Source organism: Salvelinus namaycush, chromosome 34 (genome assembly GCF_016432855.1).
Source record: "Salvelinus namaycush isolate Seneca chromosome 34, SaNama_1.0, whole genome shotgun sequence".
Taxonomy (NCBI): domain Eukaryota; kingdom Metazoa; phylum Chordata; class Actinopteri; order Salmoniformes; family Salmonidae; genus Salvelinus; species Salvelinus namaycush.
In genome coordinates this window covers 15,164,879-15,184,978 of record NC_052340.1, presented here as the reverse complement: position 1 = coordinate 15,184,978, position 20,100 = coordinate 15,164,879, and the positions used below count along the sequence as shown (strand labels likewise).

Genomic DNA, 20,100 nt, shown 5'->3' with positions numbered 1-20,100 from the left:
AGGCAACAATATATTCCAGACTTACCGGACGGTGATTATAACAGCTACTCGTCCGTTGTTATTATGTTATTATTTTCTCTGTCTGTTTATCCGTTTAGGAAAAAAAGCACGCGATCTGTGTTGCCGCAGCCTCCTGCAGTCTGGTGGTGGTATAATAACAGCCGCGTCTGTCTCGCTCCAGAGAAAGAACCTTAGCACACGCGCGCGAGAGAGAGAGAGAGAGAGAGAGAGAGAGAGAGAGAGAGAGAGAGAGAGAGAGAGAGACACTCCCACTTGTTGCTAACAGTACATGCATCTATAATTACACAATAAGGAATAATGATCCAAATAGGCTGAAACTATTACGCTCGTTCTTTGGCAGCGAATGAAAAGGTTGTTGTTTGAAGCTCAGACTAGAGGGATGCAACATAACGGATTTAACCACACCGAATGTGATTTTAAAGTGTTATAGTCTAGTTTATCATTAATTTGTAGCCTAGGCTAAAGTGTGTGGGTGTACCTCTAATCTTGGGAAGTGAAGCTCTTTGTAATCTGTAACACATTCATGTAATGACAATAGGACATGGGTGATGGAGAAGGCCAGAGGGGTTAAACCTCTGGCTTTCTCATCCAATGGATTTTGAGTAGGAGGCAAGGAGTGAGGATGCAAGGAGTATGCAATTGAGATTCTCCCAGAGATCGAGGAATAGACAGACAGATAAATGAGGCAGTGAGAGGGAAAAAAGGGATAGAAATAAAGAGCTGGTGGGTTGCGACATAGATCCTTTGTCTAGCCAGGCAGATTAAGACTGTGGCAACAGTAATTACCAGTTTAATCAGTGTCTTGAGTCTTATTTCCCATTCAGATAACAACCCCACCCAGAGGAGCAGAACCACTTACAATAAGACTTTATATAAACAGACCTAACCAGGGGTACACCCAACAGACCTAACCAGGGGTACACCCAACAGACCGAGACAGACTCTCTCCATAATAGAGATTTGTCTCATTCAAAATAAGACTTTTATAAGCATCATAATTATGTCTCCAATACACAGGAAGAGAAGACTTCAATAACTATCGCCACCCTTATCTGAACTGGTCTGAACCAGTTCAACCCAGTCTAAACCGGTCTAATTTGGAGGTTGTCTAGCCTCTTCTCACAGCCGCAGGAGCGTGCAGAGCACTCCGATTCTGGTGAGAGACTAGAGGTTGTCCAACTGTCTGCTACCAGTCTTCCACCGGTGAGACAGTTTAAGGCCAAAGGTAGTTAACGCTACATTTTAAAAATAGAACAAAACCAAACCTCCTGGTAGAAAGTATACTTCTTATTGGTACCTTGGTATTCTTCAGCTCCATCTGAATAAGGAAAAACACCTTGCTAAACAAAGAAAGCAGACAACATTTTTTCTGGTTGTTTTAGTTGGATTATTATGCAGTTTTTTCACATGTAATGTACATACTCTCTTCAGAAGGTTGGGACTAGGATCAGTCCAACATTGTACCATAACGATTGTACTGGAAAAATAGGATTTAGATATGTTCTTCTATACTGTATCATACACAGGCATCCTTCATGTACCATAATTATCATCATCATCACCAATTGTATTATTATTATAATTTTAGACATTCCATAAAAAAGGTGTCATGCGTGTCATCTCAGTCAGCCAGACAGAGAGAGAAAGTGGGAGAGCGAGAGAGGAGTAGAGATAAGGAGAGAGATAAGGAGATACGTTTGACGTTCCAACGTTTGATCAGACTGAGACTGTCCCAAATGGCACTCTATTTTTGATAAAAGTAGTGCACTATTTAGGGTCTATGGTGCCGTTTGGGACTTAGACAATAACAGTACCACTTTGCGTCTCTTCATTACACTGTAATCAACCAATCACTTCTCCCCAAAACAAAACACCTAAGAAAATATCAAACCAAAATGCACTTTTTCAATACATGAAAATAACAGTCAGACATCAACAAACAAACAGTTCAAAGGTCAGATCAGATCCAGTCCAGAGCCACTGTCCGTAGAGAGTTCAGACACTTTCCTGCTGAAACTACAACTCCCATGAGTCTTTGGGCCTGGAACTCTTCTCCAATCCGATCAGTGTATTTGTACCAGCAATGACATCAGTAAGAGCGTCCTTCCCACAGTCACCATGATAGGTCAAGGGTTTGAGGGGGATGGGACACCCTGAAACACCCCGTCTGGGTCCAGAGGGGAGAGGAGGGGTCTTTTTTGCCCCGGAGGGAGGGGAGGGAGTGATTCGTTGTGCTAGCATCTAGCAGGTTAGCGGTTAGCCTTGGCTGCTTCTTTGGCTGCCAGGATGAGAGGAGTCAGACTGGATAAAGGCTTGGCCACCTTCAGGAACTGGTGCTGTGGAGGAGGAGGAGAGGAAAGATAGGTTTAGTTTTATTAGTGGTAAAACTAGTCATGTGGTTTGATGAAGAAACCAACCTTATGCTCCTCTCTCTCTCTCTCTCCCTCTCTCTACCTGTAGTAGGTCTTTAGCGCTCCCTCTCTTCTCCACATCCATCTCCAGGCAACAGGTGAGGAAGTCTCTGAAGACTGAGGACAGTTTCTCTGGGTTCTGAAGCTCTGGAGTCCCGTTGGTCGCAATCAGATACAACGCCTAGGAGATAGGACAGGACAGACAGGGGCCGTTATAGACACACAAAGACAGAGAGACACACACACACACACACACACATTCGCTCTCTCTCTACCTCTTACCCTGAGTGGGTTCTCATTGAGGTAAGGGGGTTCTCCCTCCACCATCTCTATAGCCATGATGCCTAGAGACCAGATGTCAACTTTAGGACCGTAAGCCTTCCTGGTCACCACCTCTGGAGCCATCCAATAGGGAGTCCCCACCATGGTGCTCCTCTTACTCTGCTCTGGAGTGATCTGGGCACAGAACCCAAAGTCAGCTAGAGAGGAGAGAGAGAACACACATGTTATAATAGGACATTGCACTCTAATGCACTATATAAGACTAAATATGCAATGGCACAGTGGTAGTGCTGCATTAGAACACAGACTATGAGCTCCCTCTGCTGGTCAAATGGAGACACTGCATATTAATGCCCCCATCTCCAACCCTAAGTGTGTTACATACTGAGTTTCACTGATCCGTCCATTCCCAGAAGGATGTTGTCACTCTTGATGTCGCGATGAATCACCTGGTTAGAATGGAGGAACTCCAAGGCCTGCAGACACTGGAGAGAGAGAGAGAGAGATGTACAAAAGTGCTCAAGGCATCACTTTCTGAATTAGAAAGCAGGCCGACAAGCAATGTACACACACACACACACACACACACACACACACACACACACACACACACACACACACACACACACACACACACAGCAGCACTGACCTCCCGACACACAGCAGCGATCTGAGCCTCGTCCATACATGTTTCCGTTACAACGTCAGTCAGAGAACCTCCAGCCAGATACTCCATCACCACCCATAGCTCCTCCCCCACCAGGTAACTACAGAAACACAACAACCACACCCATGTTACCATGGTAACACCAAATATGACCCCTGTACCAGTTCGTCAATGGTAAGGGGAAGATAGAGGGTGTGAGGGACAGTTAGGGTGTGTCTGTGTGTGAAAAAGAAGAAGCCGAAAGACAAGATGAAGATATCTAGTCCTCACAACTAATGTGTGTGTTTACATGTCAATGTGTGCGTTTAGGAGTGTGTGTGTTTGTATACGTGTCTCACCTGTCTAGTAAACGATGTGTGTGTGTGTGTGTATATGTGTGTGTGTGTGTGTGTGTGTCTCACCTGTCCAGGTAGTTAACAATGTTGGGGTTCTTGTTTTCCCTCATGACCAGGATCTCGTTGATGATGAGCTCCTTCTTGGGCTGCTGCTGCAGGTTCATCTGTTTAATGGCCACCTCCTGGCCTGTAGCGATGTCTATGGCTGTATATACCGTACCTGACGCACTGGAGGGAGAAGGAAAGAGAGGAGGGGAGAGAGAGACTTCTTTCATTTCAAAATGAAGAAGTGAAGTGTGTGTGTGTGTGTTTGTGTGTGTGTAGTGTAGACTCACCCCTGTCCAATCTTCTCAAAGCGCGTGTATTTCTTCTTGGGGTCTCCCACACTGACTATACTCCCTGAGAGGAGGGACGAAGGGAAGATGGGAGAGAAGTGAGGTTAATAAATGAAACAGAAAGACAGAGTGAAGAGTCAGAGAGAGAAAGAGATAGACAGACAGGGAAACAGAGAAGAGGCATAGAGGCAGAAGTAGGACCATTACAGTACAGAGACTCTCAGAGATTTCACTTTAAAACCACTGTAGGACCACGGCTGTCAGGGTCAAAGACATGCTGGTCAGACTCAGACAGATGGTGAGAGAGGGAGAGGAGGAGAGAGAGAGAGAGAAAGAGAGAAAAAGTGAGAGAGGAGAGACAGTAACAGACAGAACATCTTGTTAGGTCCACAGTAGGAGGTGAGACTGTCAGATGCTCAATTTAACAGAATCACTCAGTAACTCCAGGAGATTGGACAGTAGAGAGAGAAGAGGACCAATCAGATGCCAGGGTTGGACAGGAGGGTAGGAGGGTAGAAGGATGTCTGAGTGACAGTATTGTTTCTTACCAGTAGAGGGAGACCTGAGTACATCTGAGGCATGGAGCATCATAGGATGATATAGTTGAACTAGTTATACACACACCCGCGCACACACACACACACACACACACACACAACTCACCCAATGGATTACAGAGTACACACACCATTCATCACTACAGAGTACCTTACGGCACAATGACAGGAGATGGTACCTGGGATCTGAAACCAGCAGCCAGTGCAGTTCACTTCTATTGCAACTTTCAGACGACCTGTGTGTGTGTCTGTGTGTGTGTGTCTGTGTGTGTGTCTGTGTGTGTGTCTGTGTGTGTGTCTGTGTGTGTGTCTGTGTGTGTGTCTCTGTGTGTGTGTGTCTGTGTGTGTGTGTCTGTGTGTGTGTGTCTGTGTGTGTGTGTCTGTGTGTGTGTGTGTCTGTGTGTGTGTCTGTGTGTGTGTCTGTGTGTGTGTCTGTGTGTGTGTCTGTGTGTGTGTCTGTGTGTGTGTCTGTGTGTGTGTCTGTGCATGCGTTACTTACGCAGTTTCTCCAGTATCTCTTCATCAGACATCTTCTTCTTGCGTGTTTTGTCTGCGGGGCGTGGCACGGAGGGGCCAGGAGCAGGACTAGGGGTGGGGCTAGTGGGGGGTGTGATGTCGGAGGTGGCACCCTCCGGAGGTGGGGGGGAGATAGGCGACGTGGCAACGTCTCTGGTGGGAGGAGCTGGGAGGGGATCTATCACAGAACGAGTGTATATCTGAGGAGGGAAGGAGAGAGGGAAAGAGAGAGGAGGAGGGAAGGAGAGAGGGAAGGAGAGAGGGAGGGAGAGAGGGAGGGAGAGAGGGAGGGAGAGAGGGAGGGAGAGAGGGAGGGAGAGAGGGGGTGTTGGAGAGGGAGAGTGTGAAAGAAGGGAGAGAAGGACAATGTTAGCCTTCTGAGCTATAGCTTATGCAATTGGAGGTCCACCAAACCAACTCAGTTACAGTTACTGTTCCTTATTTTACTGTGTCTGTGTGTCCCAGTCAGGTGCGCTAAGCTGCTAAATCACCTTGGCAACAGTGGCGCCATGGCAGTAGCCCTGTCTGAGACGCCACTTCAGTTCGGACCGAAAGAAAAGACCCCTCTCAGCCAATCAGAGAACAGACTTCTCTAGGGGATTTCTCTGGTGTGTGTGTGTGTGTGTTTTCTGTGACAACAGAGTGAACAGAGAGGCAGTGTGAGTTTAGTATCTAAATTCAGCCCCCTGCTGCCGCCCATGATCGCCACACACACACACACACACACACACACACACACACACACACACACACACCACACACCACACACCACACACCACACACCACACACCACACACCACACACCACACACTGCTGAGTCTGTTAGTGAGGAGCAGCACAAGGATAGTGTGACTTTATTTACCTTGTCTGGTGCCAGGGGGCTGAGTGTATGTGTGTGGCGTGTGTCTTACTGATTTGGTGTGTTCTGGTCGGGGAGCGACAACAGGAGGGGGCGTGGCCTCATCTTCCTCGTCCTCAGATACGGTTGCTATGGCGGGCGTCTCTGACACAGCCTTGGAGCTCTGAAGAGGATGTGACATCACTTTCAGTTAGCTCACTTTCTTTTCCTGTTGGTAATACTCACTCCTTCTCCATCTCCCTTTCTTCTCATTCTGACTGACTGACAGCCAGGCAGATAGAGAACGTGAATGGAGGAAAATATACTGATTCCCAGACAGTGCAGACAAAGGGAGAGAATGAGGGATGGAGAGGTAAAGAGAGAGGGAGTAGAGCCAGGGAAGAATGTGTCTCAAGGACTGTTGATTGGTACACCTCTCCTCTCCATTTCGTCCTCTGCTCTCTCTTCCACCATCTCTTATCCTCTCATTCTCTCTGTTTATCCCCTATTTTTCTCTATCCCTCCAATCCTTTTTGCCATTCTTCATCTATGGCAGATGCTCTAAACACACATTGATAGTTGAGATATGTTCCTATCAAAATGCACCCTATTCCCTATATAGTGCCCTACCATGGCTCATAGGGCTCTGGTCAGAATTGTGGTGATGGGCCCTGATCAAAAGTTGTGCACTATATATGGAATAGGGGCTCCCGAGTGGCGCAGCGGTCTAAGGCACTGCATCTCAGTGCCAGAGGCGTCACTACAGTCCCTGGTTCGAATCCAGGCTGTATCACACAATTGGCCGAGCGTCGTCCGGGTTTGACCGCCATTGTAAATAAGAATTTGTTCTTAACTGACTTGCCTAGTTAAATAAAGGTTAAATTAAATATGTGAAATTAAATTGGGTGTGTCAGGAGACTTACGGCAGTGTTGGAACAGCTGTAGTTGTCTGAACTCTTGTCTGTAGAGGAGAAGGAAAACAGGATAAAGGAGGAGAAAACAAGACAAATAGTGTGTGTGTTAACATCTGAATGTGTGTGTGTATACATGCTAGTGTGTGTGTGTGTACCTGTAAAGCTCATGTATTTCTGGCTGTTGTTAGTCTCCTTGGAGTCATAGAATTTGAGAACATCAAGGACAGCCTGAGGATTCTTCTTCTGTTCCAGCTTAGTGATGTTAGAGGTCTGGAGCAACCGAGCCCATTGCTCCGGCATGCCCTACACACACAATGTTAGTAACAAGAGAAAGATGTTGTGTCTGCAGTGGTCAGAGAACTGGGTCATATCTCCATCCTACAGTATCATCTCCCACTCTGCTTCCCTCTCCCTCTCCTCACTCGCTCCATTCCTCCTAAGATCTCCCCCTATTACAAGACAGGGAGAAAGAGGCATTGAGGGAGAAAGAGGCATTGAGAGGCATTGAGGGAGAAAGAGGGTGTGAGGGAGAAAGAGGCATTGAGGGAGAAAGAGGCATTGAGGGAGAAAGAGGCATTGAGGGAGAAAGAGGCATTGAGGGAGAAAGAGGCATTGAGGGAGAAAGAGGCATTGAGGGAGAAAGAGGCATTGGGGGAGAAAGAGGCATTGGGGGAGAAAGAGGCATTGGGGGAGAAAGAGGCATTGGGGGAGAAAGAGGCATTGAGGGAGAAAGAGGCATTGAGGGAGAAAGAGGGATTGAGGGAGAAAGAGGGATTGAGGGAGAAAGAGGGATTGAGGGAGAAAGAGGCATTGAGGGAGAAAGAGGCATTGAGGGAGAAAGAGGCATTGAGGGAGAAAGAGGCATTGAGGGAGAAAGAGGCATTGAGGGAGAAAGAGGCATTGAGGGAGAAAGAGGCATTGAGGGACAAAGAGGCATTGAGGGAGAAAGAGGCATTGAGGGAGAAAGAGGGATTGAGGGAGAAAGAGGGATTGAGGGAGAAAGAGGCATTGAGGGAGAAAGGGCCCATAGGACTCTAGTCAAAAGTAGTGCACTAATATATATATATATATATATATATATACAGTATATATGTATTAGGGAGCCATTTGGGAAGCACACAGAGAGAGATTAGGAATAAGTGGAGGCACTGTGCTGTAGCTAGTTTTCTTCACTCCAAATCTAAAGTAATTCCTGCTCTGTCTCAGTTACAGTGTACCAGCCTGCTGTCCAGAGAACAGATACTCCTACACCAGTGGCGGTCAGCTCCGTTTCAGATGAGGGAGGACCGTTTTCTTTCATGACCATGGCCTTATTTCTATTAAAGCATATTGGATAACTGTCATTCATTTCCATTCACCCAGTTCAATGTAAAATTGATATGTTTAGGCTACTACACGATACTCAAATTTTCACTATACCCATCACGAGGTTGCTACAACCTAGCCTATGAATGAAAGTTTACAACGTAGGTGCACACAGGTCGAGAGACAAATTTGAGGTGACAGACAGTGACACATGGACAGTGACATTCAATACCGCCTTGCACACTCTTGCCTGCATCTAGCTGATAGTGGGTGTAATCATTAGTCCAATAAAAAACACGAGCTGGTGCACACCCAGAGAAAATTATTTTGTGTGTCGGTGTTGACTAACGGCAAATAAACTATAAGCTATGAAAATAAATTGATTCACACACTCTATACATAAACTCGCAGCAATTTATTAGGTAAATCACCAACGTTCCTGCATCACTGTGCCTTCTTCAGTGTACATTTATTTACCCAATACATTACTGGGAGTTTATATATAGTGTGCGCCTCTTTATTTATATAGCTTATAATGTAATCATTAGTCCAACAGTTGCAAGCATGAGTTTCTATTGGACAAATTCAGGTATGTTTATTCCTGTTTTGTTCTGTATGCTTCTGTTTAAGAAACGTTTTTCAACAGAATTGCCGGAATGAATAAACCCCTGATCACGCGTTAACACAGTTTCAAAGCTGCCATGTTGTATTCCTTCCCCATCTCCTTTCACCGCTTCCCTTCGCTTGTGGACTTCAATGCAAAACACAACAGCTGTATGTGACCAGGCGAAAAACCTTTGCAAGCCAAACCGCTACAGTACACACAGCCTACATCGTTGTCACCATATGAGCTAAAGTAACGTCAAAGTCAGCATAGCTAATAGAACTAACGGGTTAGGAAACCCGCTACAATAATACAGTAACGTTACAGTGTGCAGTCAGTAAGCAGGTACACCGGTGGGCCCAGGTGGCAATCAATTAGTTAAACCAAAAGCTTACCTTGACTTGGAAGAGTTCCAATGTTGTGTTGGATAGTCATAGCCAGCTAGCTAACATAGCATCCTTCTGTTTGAGCAGGGTGTTTTAGTAGGCTAAACAAAGCTAGCATTTCCTAGCTAACTAAATTAAACTGAAAGTGGAAGAAAAAAAACGACAATCTTTATTTCTCTCTTGTTTCTAAATTTAAGAAGAAATTTGTTTAAAACTGTTAAATTATTTTATTTCTATCTTTGAGTCAACTACTCACATTTTATGCACTGCAGTGCTAGCTGTAGCTTATGCTTTCAGTACTAGATTCATTCTCTGATCCTTTGATTGGGTGGACAACATGTCAGTTCATGCTGCAAGAGCTCTGATAGGTTGGAGGACGTCCTGCGGAAGTTGGCAATTACTGTGGAAGTCTATTGATGGGCATGAGCCTCCTAGGTTTTGTATTGAAGTCAATGTACTCAGAGTAGGACAGAAGCTAGCTGTCCTCCGGCTACACCATGCTGCTACCCTACAGAGTGCTGTTGAGGCTCCTGTAGATCTTCTTTGCAAAATTGTGTATTTTAATAAATTATTTAGTGACGTGATTATATTTAGTATAGTTTTATCTAAAAAGGATAACTTTTTAAATGTTTGTAATTTTTTTAATTTAATGACATTCACTGAGGAGGATGGTCCTCACCTTCCTCCTCTGAGGATCCTCCACTATCCTACACAGGCCATAGTTGATCAGCTGAATCATTGTTAAACACCCTACTAGATACAGACCCTAGATCTCGAGCATGTAGACAGACCCTAGTAGAGTATAGATGTAGAGCACATGGACTCACTGTGAACTCTCCAGTGACCGCATCGAAGCCCACATGGATGGTGTGTTCAAAATCAGAAGGCAGAGAGATCTCTGGACGCTCCTTCTTCTTGTTGGCTGAGAGAGAGATAAAGAGAGAGATAAAATTAGGAGAGAAAGGGAGAGAGGAGAGGCTCATGGGAAGGCTAACCATGCAAGCTACCGCAAGGGATCCTGGGGGATTTGGATGTCTGTCTTCCCCCTGGTTACCTCCCTTCGTTGTGCGCGCGCACACAGAACTCACTCTTGTCTCCTCCTCCTGTCAGGATGGACCTGATGGAGCGATCTTTCTTCTTCCTGTCCTCTGGGTTGGGGGGGAGGGGCTTGGAGCCATGGGGGGCGGGATCTTTGCTGCAGGAGCCAATCAGAGTGCTGGTGTTCCTCATGGGCGGGGCTGGGGGCTTGTCCTCAATGTCCCCATTATCAGACATCTTCACCAATTACACGCCGGCTGCTCCTGGAACAACCAATCAACATTAGGTCACAGAACATTACCAGTCTACCAGCCTATCAACTAACATGACAGTAGTCCACTAGCCAATCAACTGACAAAACATTTAGCCAATCAGCTGACAGGACAACACCAGTCCACTAGCCTGTCAGCTGACAGAACATTAGTACTCTAGCCAATTAGCTGACAGAACATTATTCCACTAGCCCATCAGCTGAGAGAGCATTAGTCAACTAGCCTATCAGCTAACATGACACAGGTAGTAGAGCTACCAGTCCATAGTTGACTAGCTGGCATTCTGTTTGATCTGCAAACACACACATCATTTACAGGCCAGTTTCCCGGAAACAGAGTGTGTGTGTGCACGCTGCAAACACTGACCACTGAGTCACAATCCAGGAAGAGAAAGACACACAACCCTGCTGCCTCTGCTCACAAACTAATTCTAAGAGCCATTGAACTAAGGAGAGAAAGAAACAAGCTAATGACTGGTTGTACCACAAACATCTAAAAACGGCACACACACACAAAGTCATTCACATAGGGGATGTAAGCTTACCTACTATAGTGAATACTCTGGTGGACGCAGTCTACCAAAGGGAACAACTATCTGGGTCAGATACACACACACAGGACAGTTTTACAGAGTTCACGTCATGAGAAGAGCTTACCAAGAAAAACATCCAAAAGGACTAATTTGAGGTAGAAAGTTGGAGCACTAAACAAAAAAAGCAGATTGATTTATTTTAGCTCACTTTAATCCACTGTACAGGAGAATAACAGAGTTCATGTCGTCTCAATGCAGGAATGAATCATAACTTCCACATGTTAAATAATATGACATTTACATCTGATTTGTAATCATCTGGTACACTGACCTCATCATATCTCAGGGTTAGTGTAACAGAGTTAAGATCATATACCGTAATGCCACAACTTGAAATGTCTCCCTTCGTGTCGCTGAATTGCTAGCTTTTCGGTGGTGTAGCTGGCTAAGCAGTTGTCAAGCGGGCGGTCTCTCGTTTGCGAACCACTTGTTAGAGCGCAGTAAGAGGACTGGGACAGTGAAGGAAGCTACAGGACACTTCTATACAGGCACAGTGCTACATTAGCAGTGGCTAGGTTCTGTCTAGGTTCTGTCTGGCCTCACCCAGGTCTGTCTGTCTATCAGGCTGGAACTCTGATCTTAGCTTCAGCTTCTGTTTCCTCAGTCCTCCTCTAACTGCAACAGCTAGTCCAAGTCCAAATACCAAGCAGTGTGGGGGGGGGGGGGGGGTTGTATGTGTGAAAGAATGTGAGAGTGTGTGTGTTTGGACTTGAGTTCTGTTCTGCTGCCTTTCAGTCATAATGAGGTCACAGCCTGTGATGTCAGAACGAGTCATGGGGTAGGAGGTGGGGTTTGTGGCTCACGCACACACACGTCATGAAAGTGTGGAACTACAGTATATTTGTCACACAAACACTAAACAGATGTATGAACAAATGCACACACAGTCTACAATCACACACCTCTTCACATTTACAGCTCTGGTGACTAAGAGAGCAGCTGGCCACAAGGTGGATCACACACACATACTGTACTTGATATGGTTCTGTAATTCTAGAGCACCTTTGTCACCTCCTCCCTTCTTTCCATCTTCACTCCCTCCTTCAGACATCAAACACATCCTCCCCCGTCTCAACTCCCCCCCTTCTCCCCACCCAAATCCTCCTCTGGCGAGCATACACAAGGGAGGTCTCACATTTTTAGTTTATACACACAACCCTGTCATCACACATCACCCTACTAACACACACACACACTGAGCAGAGGACTAATAAAAAGGTACATCTTGAGCTACGTCCCAAATGGCACGCTATTCCCTTTACAGTGCACAACTTTTGACCAGAGCCCATAGAGCTCTAGTCAAAAGTAGTATGCTATGTAGGATATAGGGTGCCATTTGACATGCATCTCTGGTGCTTTCCACTGACTGAGCTGACGCCATAGATATCAAACAGGGTTGGACTCAGATTACAACCCTGTCTCACCCCTGTCTGAATTTTTTTTTCCTTTTGTGACCAATTTTAAAAAGTACAAAACACACACATATTGTTTTGTTGTCTGACAGAGACAGTAGGTTAGCCTGTTGGTGTTCCTCCCTGCTGATCAGCTGAATTAGCTAAACCTCCACAGCCAGCAGGGGAGGAGAGGGGAGGCCTCAATACACCAAGCCCAGAAGACCTCACTATCCCTGGTGAGTTGAGGAGACAGAGACCCCCTCCTGGTGGAGCTAATGACTAGACAGATCGAGCCTACGCTCATCGTTTTGTGTGTGTTTGTGTGAGATTATATTTTTTTCAGCAAAAGAAAGAACAATATCAAGAGAAAAAAATTAAGAAAGGAAGCAAGAAAAAGATAAAATAGTATTCCTGTCCCACCATGTTAATGAGCCAGCCCCTAGGGCAGAGAGAGAGACTTCAAATGCATATTTTACCATATTTTAAACACACACACACACCAGGTTTCAGTCTTTCATGTAGATGAGAGCAGACTGTTCTCTCTGATACATTAGCTTCTTGGTTTATTTAAATTCTCAAACAAAGTGGAACACAAAAAAGATCGGAATTATCATCATTGTCATGAAAAGATATCAACGTAATCACAACTTAATCACAACATAATCATGCTTTTATCATCTAAGAAATATAGCTAGGTCACTGCTCTGGAGAGAGTTATACATGCTTTTATTGTAACTCTTTGTATACACTCTTTGTCAATCAATCACTCCATTGTCTACAGTTAGTTCTAAATGCTGCTGCTCGCTCGGCTTTTAACAGGCACCAGAAAATGTAACCATGTCAGCTTCTCTGGCTACCAGTCACTTTTAGAATAGATTTTAACACTATTAATCATGTTTAAAGCAAGACTCGGTTTAGCCCCCATCCTATATATCAGCCTGAGATCCTCTGGCAGGACACTGTTGACCATTCCAAAGTCTAGGTTGAAAACTTAAGGAGACTGGGCATTTGCCATTAGGGCCCCTAGACTTTGGAATGGTCTGCCAGAGGATTTCAGCTCTTTTTTTAATCCCTGCTGAAGACACACTTTTAGAAAGATGATTTTAATGTAGGCCTTCAATATATGCTTTAATTTGCTATTTTTTCTATTCTCCTTCCTCCTGTCCTTGTTTATTTGTTAGTACTTTTATTTTATTATTTTATGATGTGAAGCACTTTGTTACTTGTATTGAAAAGCACTATACAAATACATGATTATTATAATAAATACTGTATGAAAAATATGTATGAGGACAGAATGCTTATTATTTGAAAATAGGTCGGTTTATAAAGAGAACTTGAAGGTGTGTGTGTGTCCCACTCCCAGGAGTCCCGCAACAGGCCCAAGCAGATGGCAGAGAGGACATGGCCAAACACACAATTAGAGAGAGAGAGAGCAGCATAGCATAGCGCCTGCTGGCTGGCTGTGGGGGGATGGGGGGGGGGGGGCAGAGGAGGGTACATTTTTGCATGAGTGAGGAACAAGCCAAGCCTGAACTGGACATGCAGTGAGAGACAGTGAGATATTGAGAGAGAGACAGTGAGAGAGCAACAGCGAGAGAGAAGGTAAAGAGAGAGAAAAAAGAGGTTGTGGTACTGCCATAGCGCACTGTCCTGCCCCCTCTGGTTGCCTGGGGTTACGGTGTTGATGGATGGACAGTGACAGGAAGACTCTCACTCTATTCACACACAATTCAAATGACCAAACTCACACAGACCAAAACCTGAGAGCTCCTGCTCTCGCTCCTTCTATTTCCATCCCCCTCTCTCTCTCTCTCACACACACACACACACACACACACACACACACACACACACACACACACACACACACACACACACACACACACACACACACACACACACACACACACACACACACACACACACACACACACCTCGTCTCACTACAGGCACTCCACCATGCAGAACGGATGACAATTGATTCCAAGAGACATACCCCCTGTGTGTGTGTGTACCAGCTGGTCTATGATACTGCAGTGTTCTCTCACGCCTAAGAGCAGGAAATGAAGCCAAACAGAGAAAATTAACAACACTCTCTCATCCATGACCGACTGACGACATCACCAATGTCACCATGACGACCTACTACATCACCATGACCAACAAACTATACTGAACAAAAATAAAAATGCAACAATTTAAAAGATTTTACAGAGTTACAGTTCATATGAGGAAATCAGTCAATTAAAGTTAATTAGGCCCTAATCTATGGATTTCACATAACCGGGAATGAAGATATGCATCTGTCCAGAAACAAAGAACTTTCTTCTGAAACTCGTCAGTCTATTCTTGTTCTGAGAAATGAAGGCTATTCCATGCGAGAAATTGCCAAGAAACTGAAGATCTCGTACAACGCTGTGTACTACTCCCTTCACAGAACAGCGCAAACTGGCTCTAACCAGAATAGAAAGAGGAATGGGAGGCCCCGGTGCACAACTCTGCAAGAGGACAAGTGCATTAGAGTGTCTTGTTTGAGAAACAGATGCCTCACAAGTCCTCAACCGGCAGCTTCAATAAATAGTACCCGCAAAACACCAGTTTCAACGTCAACAGTGAAGAGGCGACTCCAGGATGCTGGCCTTCTAGGCAGAGTTTGTCTGTCCAGTGTGTGTTCAGAAACAAGGACATTTCTAAGTGACCCCAAACTTTTGAACGGTAGTGTATATTTCCTTCATTCTTTCTTTCACTGGAGGACATTAAGTGCTTACAATCCAAAGATGCTTTGCAGCCCGGCACTGTGAGAGGTCTGTCCTCCTAATAACTCTAAGTGAGCTTAATGTCAGCTTAAGAGAAAAACACACACACAGCAGCCAGTGTTGATAAATCAGTGTATGTTGGCGTCTTAAAAATGTCAACCTGAGAAGGCTTTCAAATACACTTTAACATACACTCTGGCTATGTGTGTGTGTTTCGGAATTGATGATGACAACAGTCAAGATTCCCAGTGTGCTCATAGGGCGTATCCTAGTGCGTGTGTGTGTTCAAGTTTATGACTAGCCTTCCTCACCTTTCATCAATGCACTGTGTGTGTGTGTGTGTGTGTGTCGCGGCTCTCCACGGGTGCCTAGAGATATCACAGGAACCTAGTCGCCAGCAGATTCTTAGGGTGGGGTGCATCCCAACATTCTACTGTGGCTCCCCCTTTTCCTCTCCTCCTTGACACTCCATCACCATGACATCATCATGAGTTCCACCAGGCGATTGTTTGAATCACAAAGAAGAAAAAGATCCATCTTCTGTCTCTCTGTCTCCCTTTGCATCGCTCTCTTTACATCTGCTGTCTGTTCGTTTAACCGTGCCTAGAGAGACACTCACACTGACTGCGTTCTCCTTTACCTCTGAAGATTTGTGTGTGTGTGTGTGTGTGTGTGTGTGTGTGTATGTGTGTGTGTGTGTGTGTGTGTGTGCGCACGCGCGTGCACGCGTTGAAGAGGGAAGGGGGTGAGATGGATAGAGGAGTAGAAAGCAAGGGAGCGAAGCAGAGAGAAAGAGAACAATGCCAGTCCTGAGGAATACTAGGAGCTCCATTATTCACAAAAAACTGTTTGAAGCTGATCCCTCTATTTTACCCCCTCTACCCCTTGCCCTCTCTCACCCTATTTCTTTTTCTCTGAGAAAAAAGGGAAGGGTGTGTGAGAGAGAGAGAATTGAATGAGAGCTGTGAGCCACTGACTAGTCTAAGTACCCAACACATATAATCTCTCTCTCCTTCTCCCCCTCTCTGTGCCTGTCCAGAGTAAACTACAGGGAGAGGGCTGGTCAGTGACCTCACCACTGAACTACTCACTCCTCATATGATAACTATTAAACACAGAGCTGGAACAGACACACACACACACACACACACACACACACAGGTATGAGGGTCTCTGCCCACCAGCTGTCTGGCCCTGCCCACCAACCCAATCACCAAGGCAACACCATAAATAATGCATGTTGCAAAGCCTGCTGGGAGCCCAGAGCTGCTCCACCCCCGGGAAGAGGAATGATATAACTAGACAAGTGTGTGTGAGTACAAAAACTTATATAGCCTAACTAGAGAACAAAAGTTCAGCATGGTAGCAGGAGGCCCTTAACTATTCAACTGGTAAATATTTAAACTCCAAGCACTGTTCTGGTTTTATAAATGCATTGTATGCACGCATGGGTGTGTGTATATGTGTGTCTTCATTGAGTATTGCTAGCTGCAGAGCTGTCAGTGATTGTTAGCAGATCTCCTGAGAGAGAGAGAGAGAGGTGTAAAATAGCCAATAGCTAGCATGATAGCCAAAGAGAGATCTAATAAGGACTTCTTCCATATTCTAACTGACTATAGCAAACTACCTTTTTGCCACCAAACTATCCATTGAACAAAACACTATCCCTTTAACACTAAACTAACACCCAAACTATCCCTTTGGTTAGGGGACATAGTCACTTTAACTCTATCCTACATATTACCTCAACTACCCGGTGCCCCCGCACATTGACTCTGTACCGGTACCCCCTGTATATAGCCTCGCTACTGTTATTTTATTGTTGCTCTTTAATTATTTGTTAATTTTATTTTTTACATATCTATTTTTCTTAAAATTGCATTGTGGGTTAAGGGCTTGTAAGTAAGCATTTCACTGTGAGGTCTACACCTGTTGCATGTGACAAATAACATTTGATTTGGTTTAACAAAACACTATTCCCTTAACACTAAACTCACACCCAAACTATCCTACTCCAGACAGTTTGTGTTCCGCTGCTCAGACATTGCATGCATCAACCAATGGTTGCATGCCATGTCATAGACTATAACATATGTGGTTAGCTGATACGTAAAAATACCTATCCAGGTTTTGTAAGATCTGGCATGCATCAGCAATGTCTGAGCATGGGAACACAACCTATCTATTTAACACCCAAACTTTCCCTTTAACACCAAACTATCAGCCTCCTCAGACATGCCACCACACCGCCAGCCGACCAGATGGCAAACTAGCAGGGTGTGTGCGTGTGTGTGTGTGTGTGTATTTGAGAGGATAATGGTTATCAATGGAGGTCATCTGAGGTCGAGAAAACAGCTAAATTAATATAGAGAGGAGGTGAGATTCCTACTGCAGCTGTTCACGCATTCACACTCTAAGCAAGAAAAAAAGAGAGCAAGAGAGAGCAAGAGGACTTAACTACAGGCCCATAAGGTCAGCAGCAGGATGGGAATTTAAAGGATCTTTAAATGCTAATGCAGCACTACCTGTCACTGTGTGTGTGTGTGTGTGTGTGTGTGTGTTCGTGTGTGTGTGTGTGTGTGTGTGTGTGTGTGTGTGTGTGTGTGTGTGTGTGTGTGTGTGTGTGTGTGTGTGTGTGTGTGTGTGTGTGTGTGTGTGTGTGTGTGTGGAGAGGGAAAGAGAGAGAGGGGAGAAGGTGTAGGAAGAGTAAAGTGAGAGAAAAGGATAACACTTACAAAAGAAGAGGGGAAGAGAGAGAGAGAGAGATTTATAGTTGATAGTATTATTCTTGCTTCAGTGGACAGGTTAGCTCTGATGCCAGTATTCTGTTCTCTACAGTACTACACTAGAAGGAGAGAGCTCAGGGTAGAAACAAATGACGGAAATACTCCCTCCCTCTATGTGTGTCAGAGAGAGAACACACACACACGCACGCACGCACGCACGCACGCACGCACGCACGCACGCACACACACACACACACACACGATTAAACCTTGGCCTGGCTAAAGTGTCCAACCCTAAACAGTCTGTTGGGTATAAATACCTGACAGGTGAGAGACAATGCAGCCAGGAGACCACACCCACGTTCTTACTCCCTTTACACCCCCACATCCTCCAACATCTCTTCATATCACATTGAAGAGGCTAATAATAATATTATTACACTGTTTTGCACTTGTACATAACATGCACCAATCCCACTTTCCTCCAGCCATCCAATCACATCTCACTTATTCCTCTACATATTGATGCCATTAAACTTTTATGGGGCACGAAGGTCAATGTTGACTCAGGCACATTAACAGAATTGAGACAAGACCAGTGGTGATAGAGACGACACTAAGATGGGGCTACATCCCAAATAAAAACACTATTCCCTATATTGTGCACTACTTTTGACCAGAGACCCCCATATAGGAAAAAGGGTGCCATTTGGGACGCAAACTGTGTTGTTTCCCCAACCCAGATTAGCCTAGTCTTCTTGGTTAGCCTGTTATTCCTGATGTGTCATTTATTCAAAGTGCCAAGTCAAACTGAGTGAAAGCTGTGGAGCACTGTCACTAATCAGACAGCTACAGCTACACTTATCTAGCCTACCCTCTCTCTCTGTTTCTTCCAGTCTTTTTCTCTTTCTGTCTGTCGGTCTCTCCCTCCCTCTTTCGCTCTTTTCTACCCTCTCTGTCTCTCTATTCTCTGTCTGTGTCTATCTGTCTGTCTGTCTGTCTCTCTCCCCCGTAAGTGCTATACGGGATCCTTGGGACGTCCCTACCCTAAACCCTAATCTTAACCCCTAGCTTTACCATACCCAACCCTAACCATTTGAAATGTCAACTTCAATGGGGTAGGGACACCGGAAGGATCGGAAGGATCGGAAGGACCCCCCCCCCCCCCCCCCCCCCCCCCCCCCCCCGACGCATAATGATTCGTTTCGCATCTTTCTCCTAAAGACATTAAATAAATTAAAATGGATATACTCTGTAATATCTAGCCTAGACTATGCATGAGATCAGAACATTTTAACCATGACATTTTTTGCCAATTTTCCTCCAGGCGATCAACACACGGAGTTTATTTCATTCAAATGATAACTGTATATTCCCAAATGTTTCATTCATACCGTTCGACCCTGAAGCGACAGACAACTGGTCCGCGCGCGCACACACACACACACACACACGCACGCACACACATATACACAGGAGCTCCACCACCACACACATAAAGCACCCCGTTCCTTTCTCCCGGGGGCAACATCAGTGTAACGATAAATCTGTGTCGCGGCCCCAAGTCCAACCACTGATATAGCTACTGTATGTACGTTCCCTTTCCGTTACACTGTAGCGCGGAGAGCACGCTCCTCCTGTCTGCCTGGTGGTAACAGTCCTGTAATGTACCGGTAAAGGAAGGTAAAACTAAAAAGACTGTCATGCCCGGTTCTGTCTGTGGATAAAGGAATAGGAGAAACTCACCTCTCGTCGTGTCTTTTGAAAAATTCCTGATGGCGATCCGATCTCTTTGCCAGCACTCACACACATGCATTCGCTCAAATCGCTTCAGTTTTTTCTTTCTGCCCAATTTGCCAAACCCTTCTTCTATCGCTCTGCCCAGGTTCTGCCAATCCCTGGCTATTGTTAGATACACACCACCCTGCTACATAGCAACGCCCGCCCACTATACTCGTTTATAGAATGCCAGTGGTCAGACTGAAGCTCAGTCGTGTGCTTATTGGTCTGTCTGGCTGTTTGTTTCACTGGGAGGTGAGGTGGGTCTCACCATGAGTTTCACCGATTACTTTTTGGGGCTGCGTCTCAATAGTATATGTATATCGCTACCTATCCTTGTGTTCTCTCCTTGTGTCCTTCTCTCCTTGG

The 20,100-nt window shown here is 45.3% G+C and overlaps 1 protein-coding gene across 1 annotated transcript; it reads right to left on the bottom strand.

Moving 5' to 3' along the window:
• Nucleotides 1-1,402: 1,402 nt before the first annotated feature.
• LOC120028675 (serine/threonine-protein kinase PAK 1-like) lies at nt 1,403-19,814 on the bottom strand. The gene is made up of 14 exons (XM_038973888.1): nt 19,699-19,814; nt 10,260-10,472; nt 9,999-10,093; nt 7,032-7,179; nt 6,886-6,923; nt 6,036-6,146; nt 5,108-5,324; nt 4,052-4,115; nt 3,783-3,944; nt 3,364-3,481; nt 3,100-3,199; nt 2,715-2,911; nt 2,476-2,613; nt 1,403-2,357 (listed from the first exon to the last, which is right to left on the bottom strand). The coding sequence occupies exons 2-14, from the start codon at nt 10,444-10,446 to the stop codon at nt 2,271-2,273; spliced, it is 1,662 nt and encodes a 553-aa protein (XP_038829816.1). The 5' UTR covers nt 10,447-10,472; nt 19,699-19,814; the 3' UTR covers nt 1,403-2,270.
• Between the last annotated feature and the right edge of the window lie 286 nt (nt 19,815-20,100).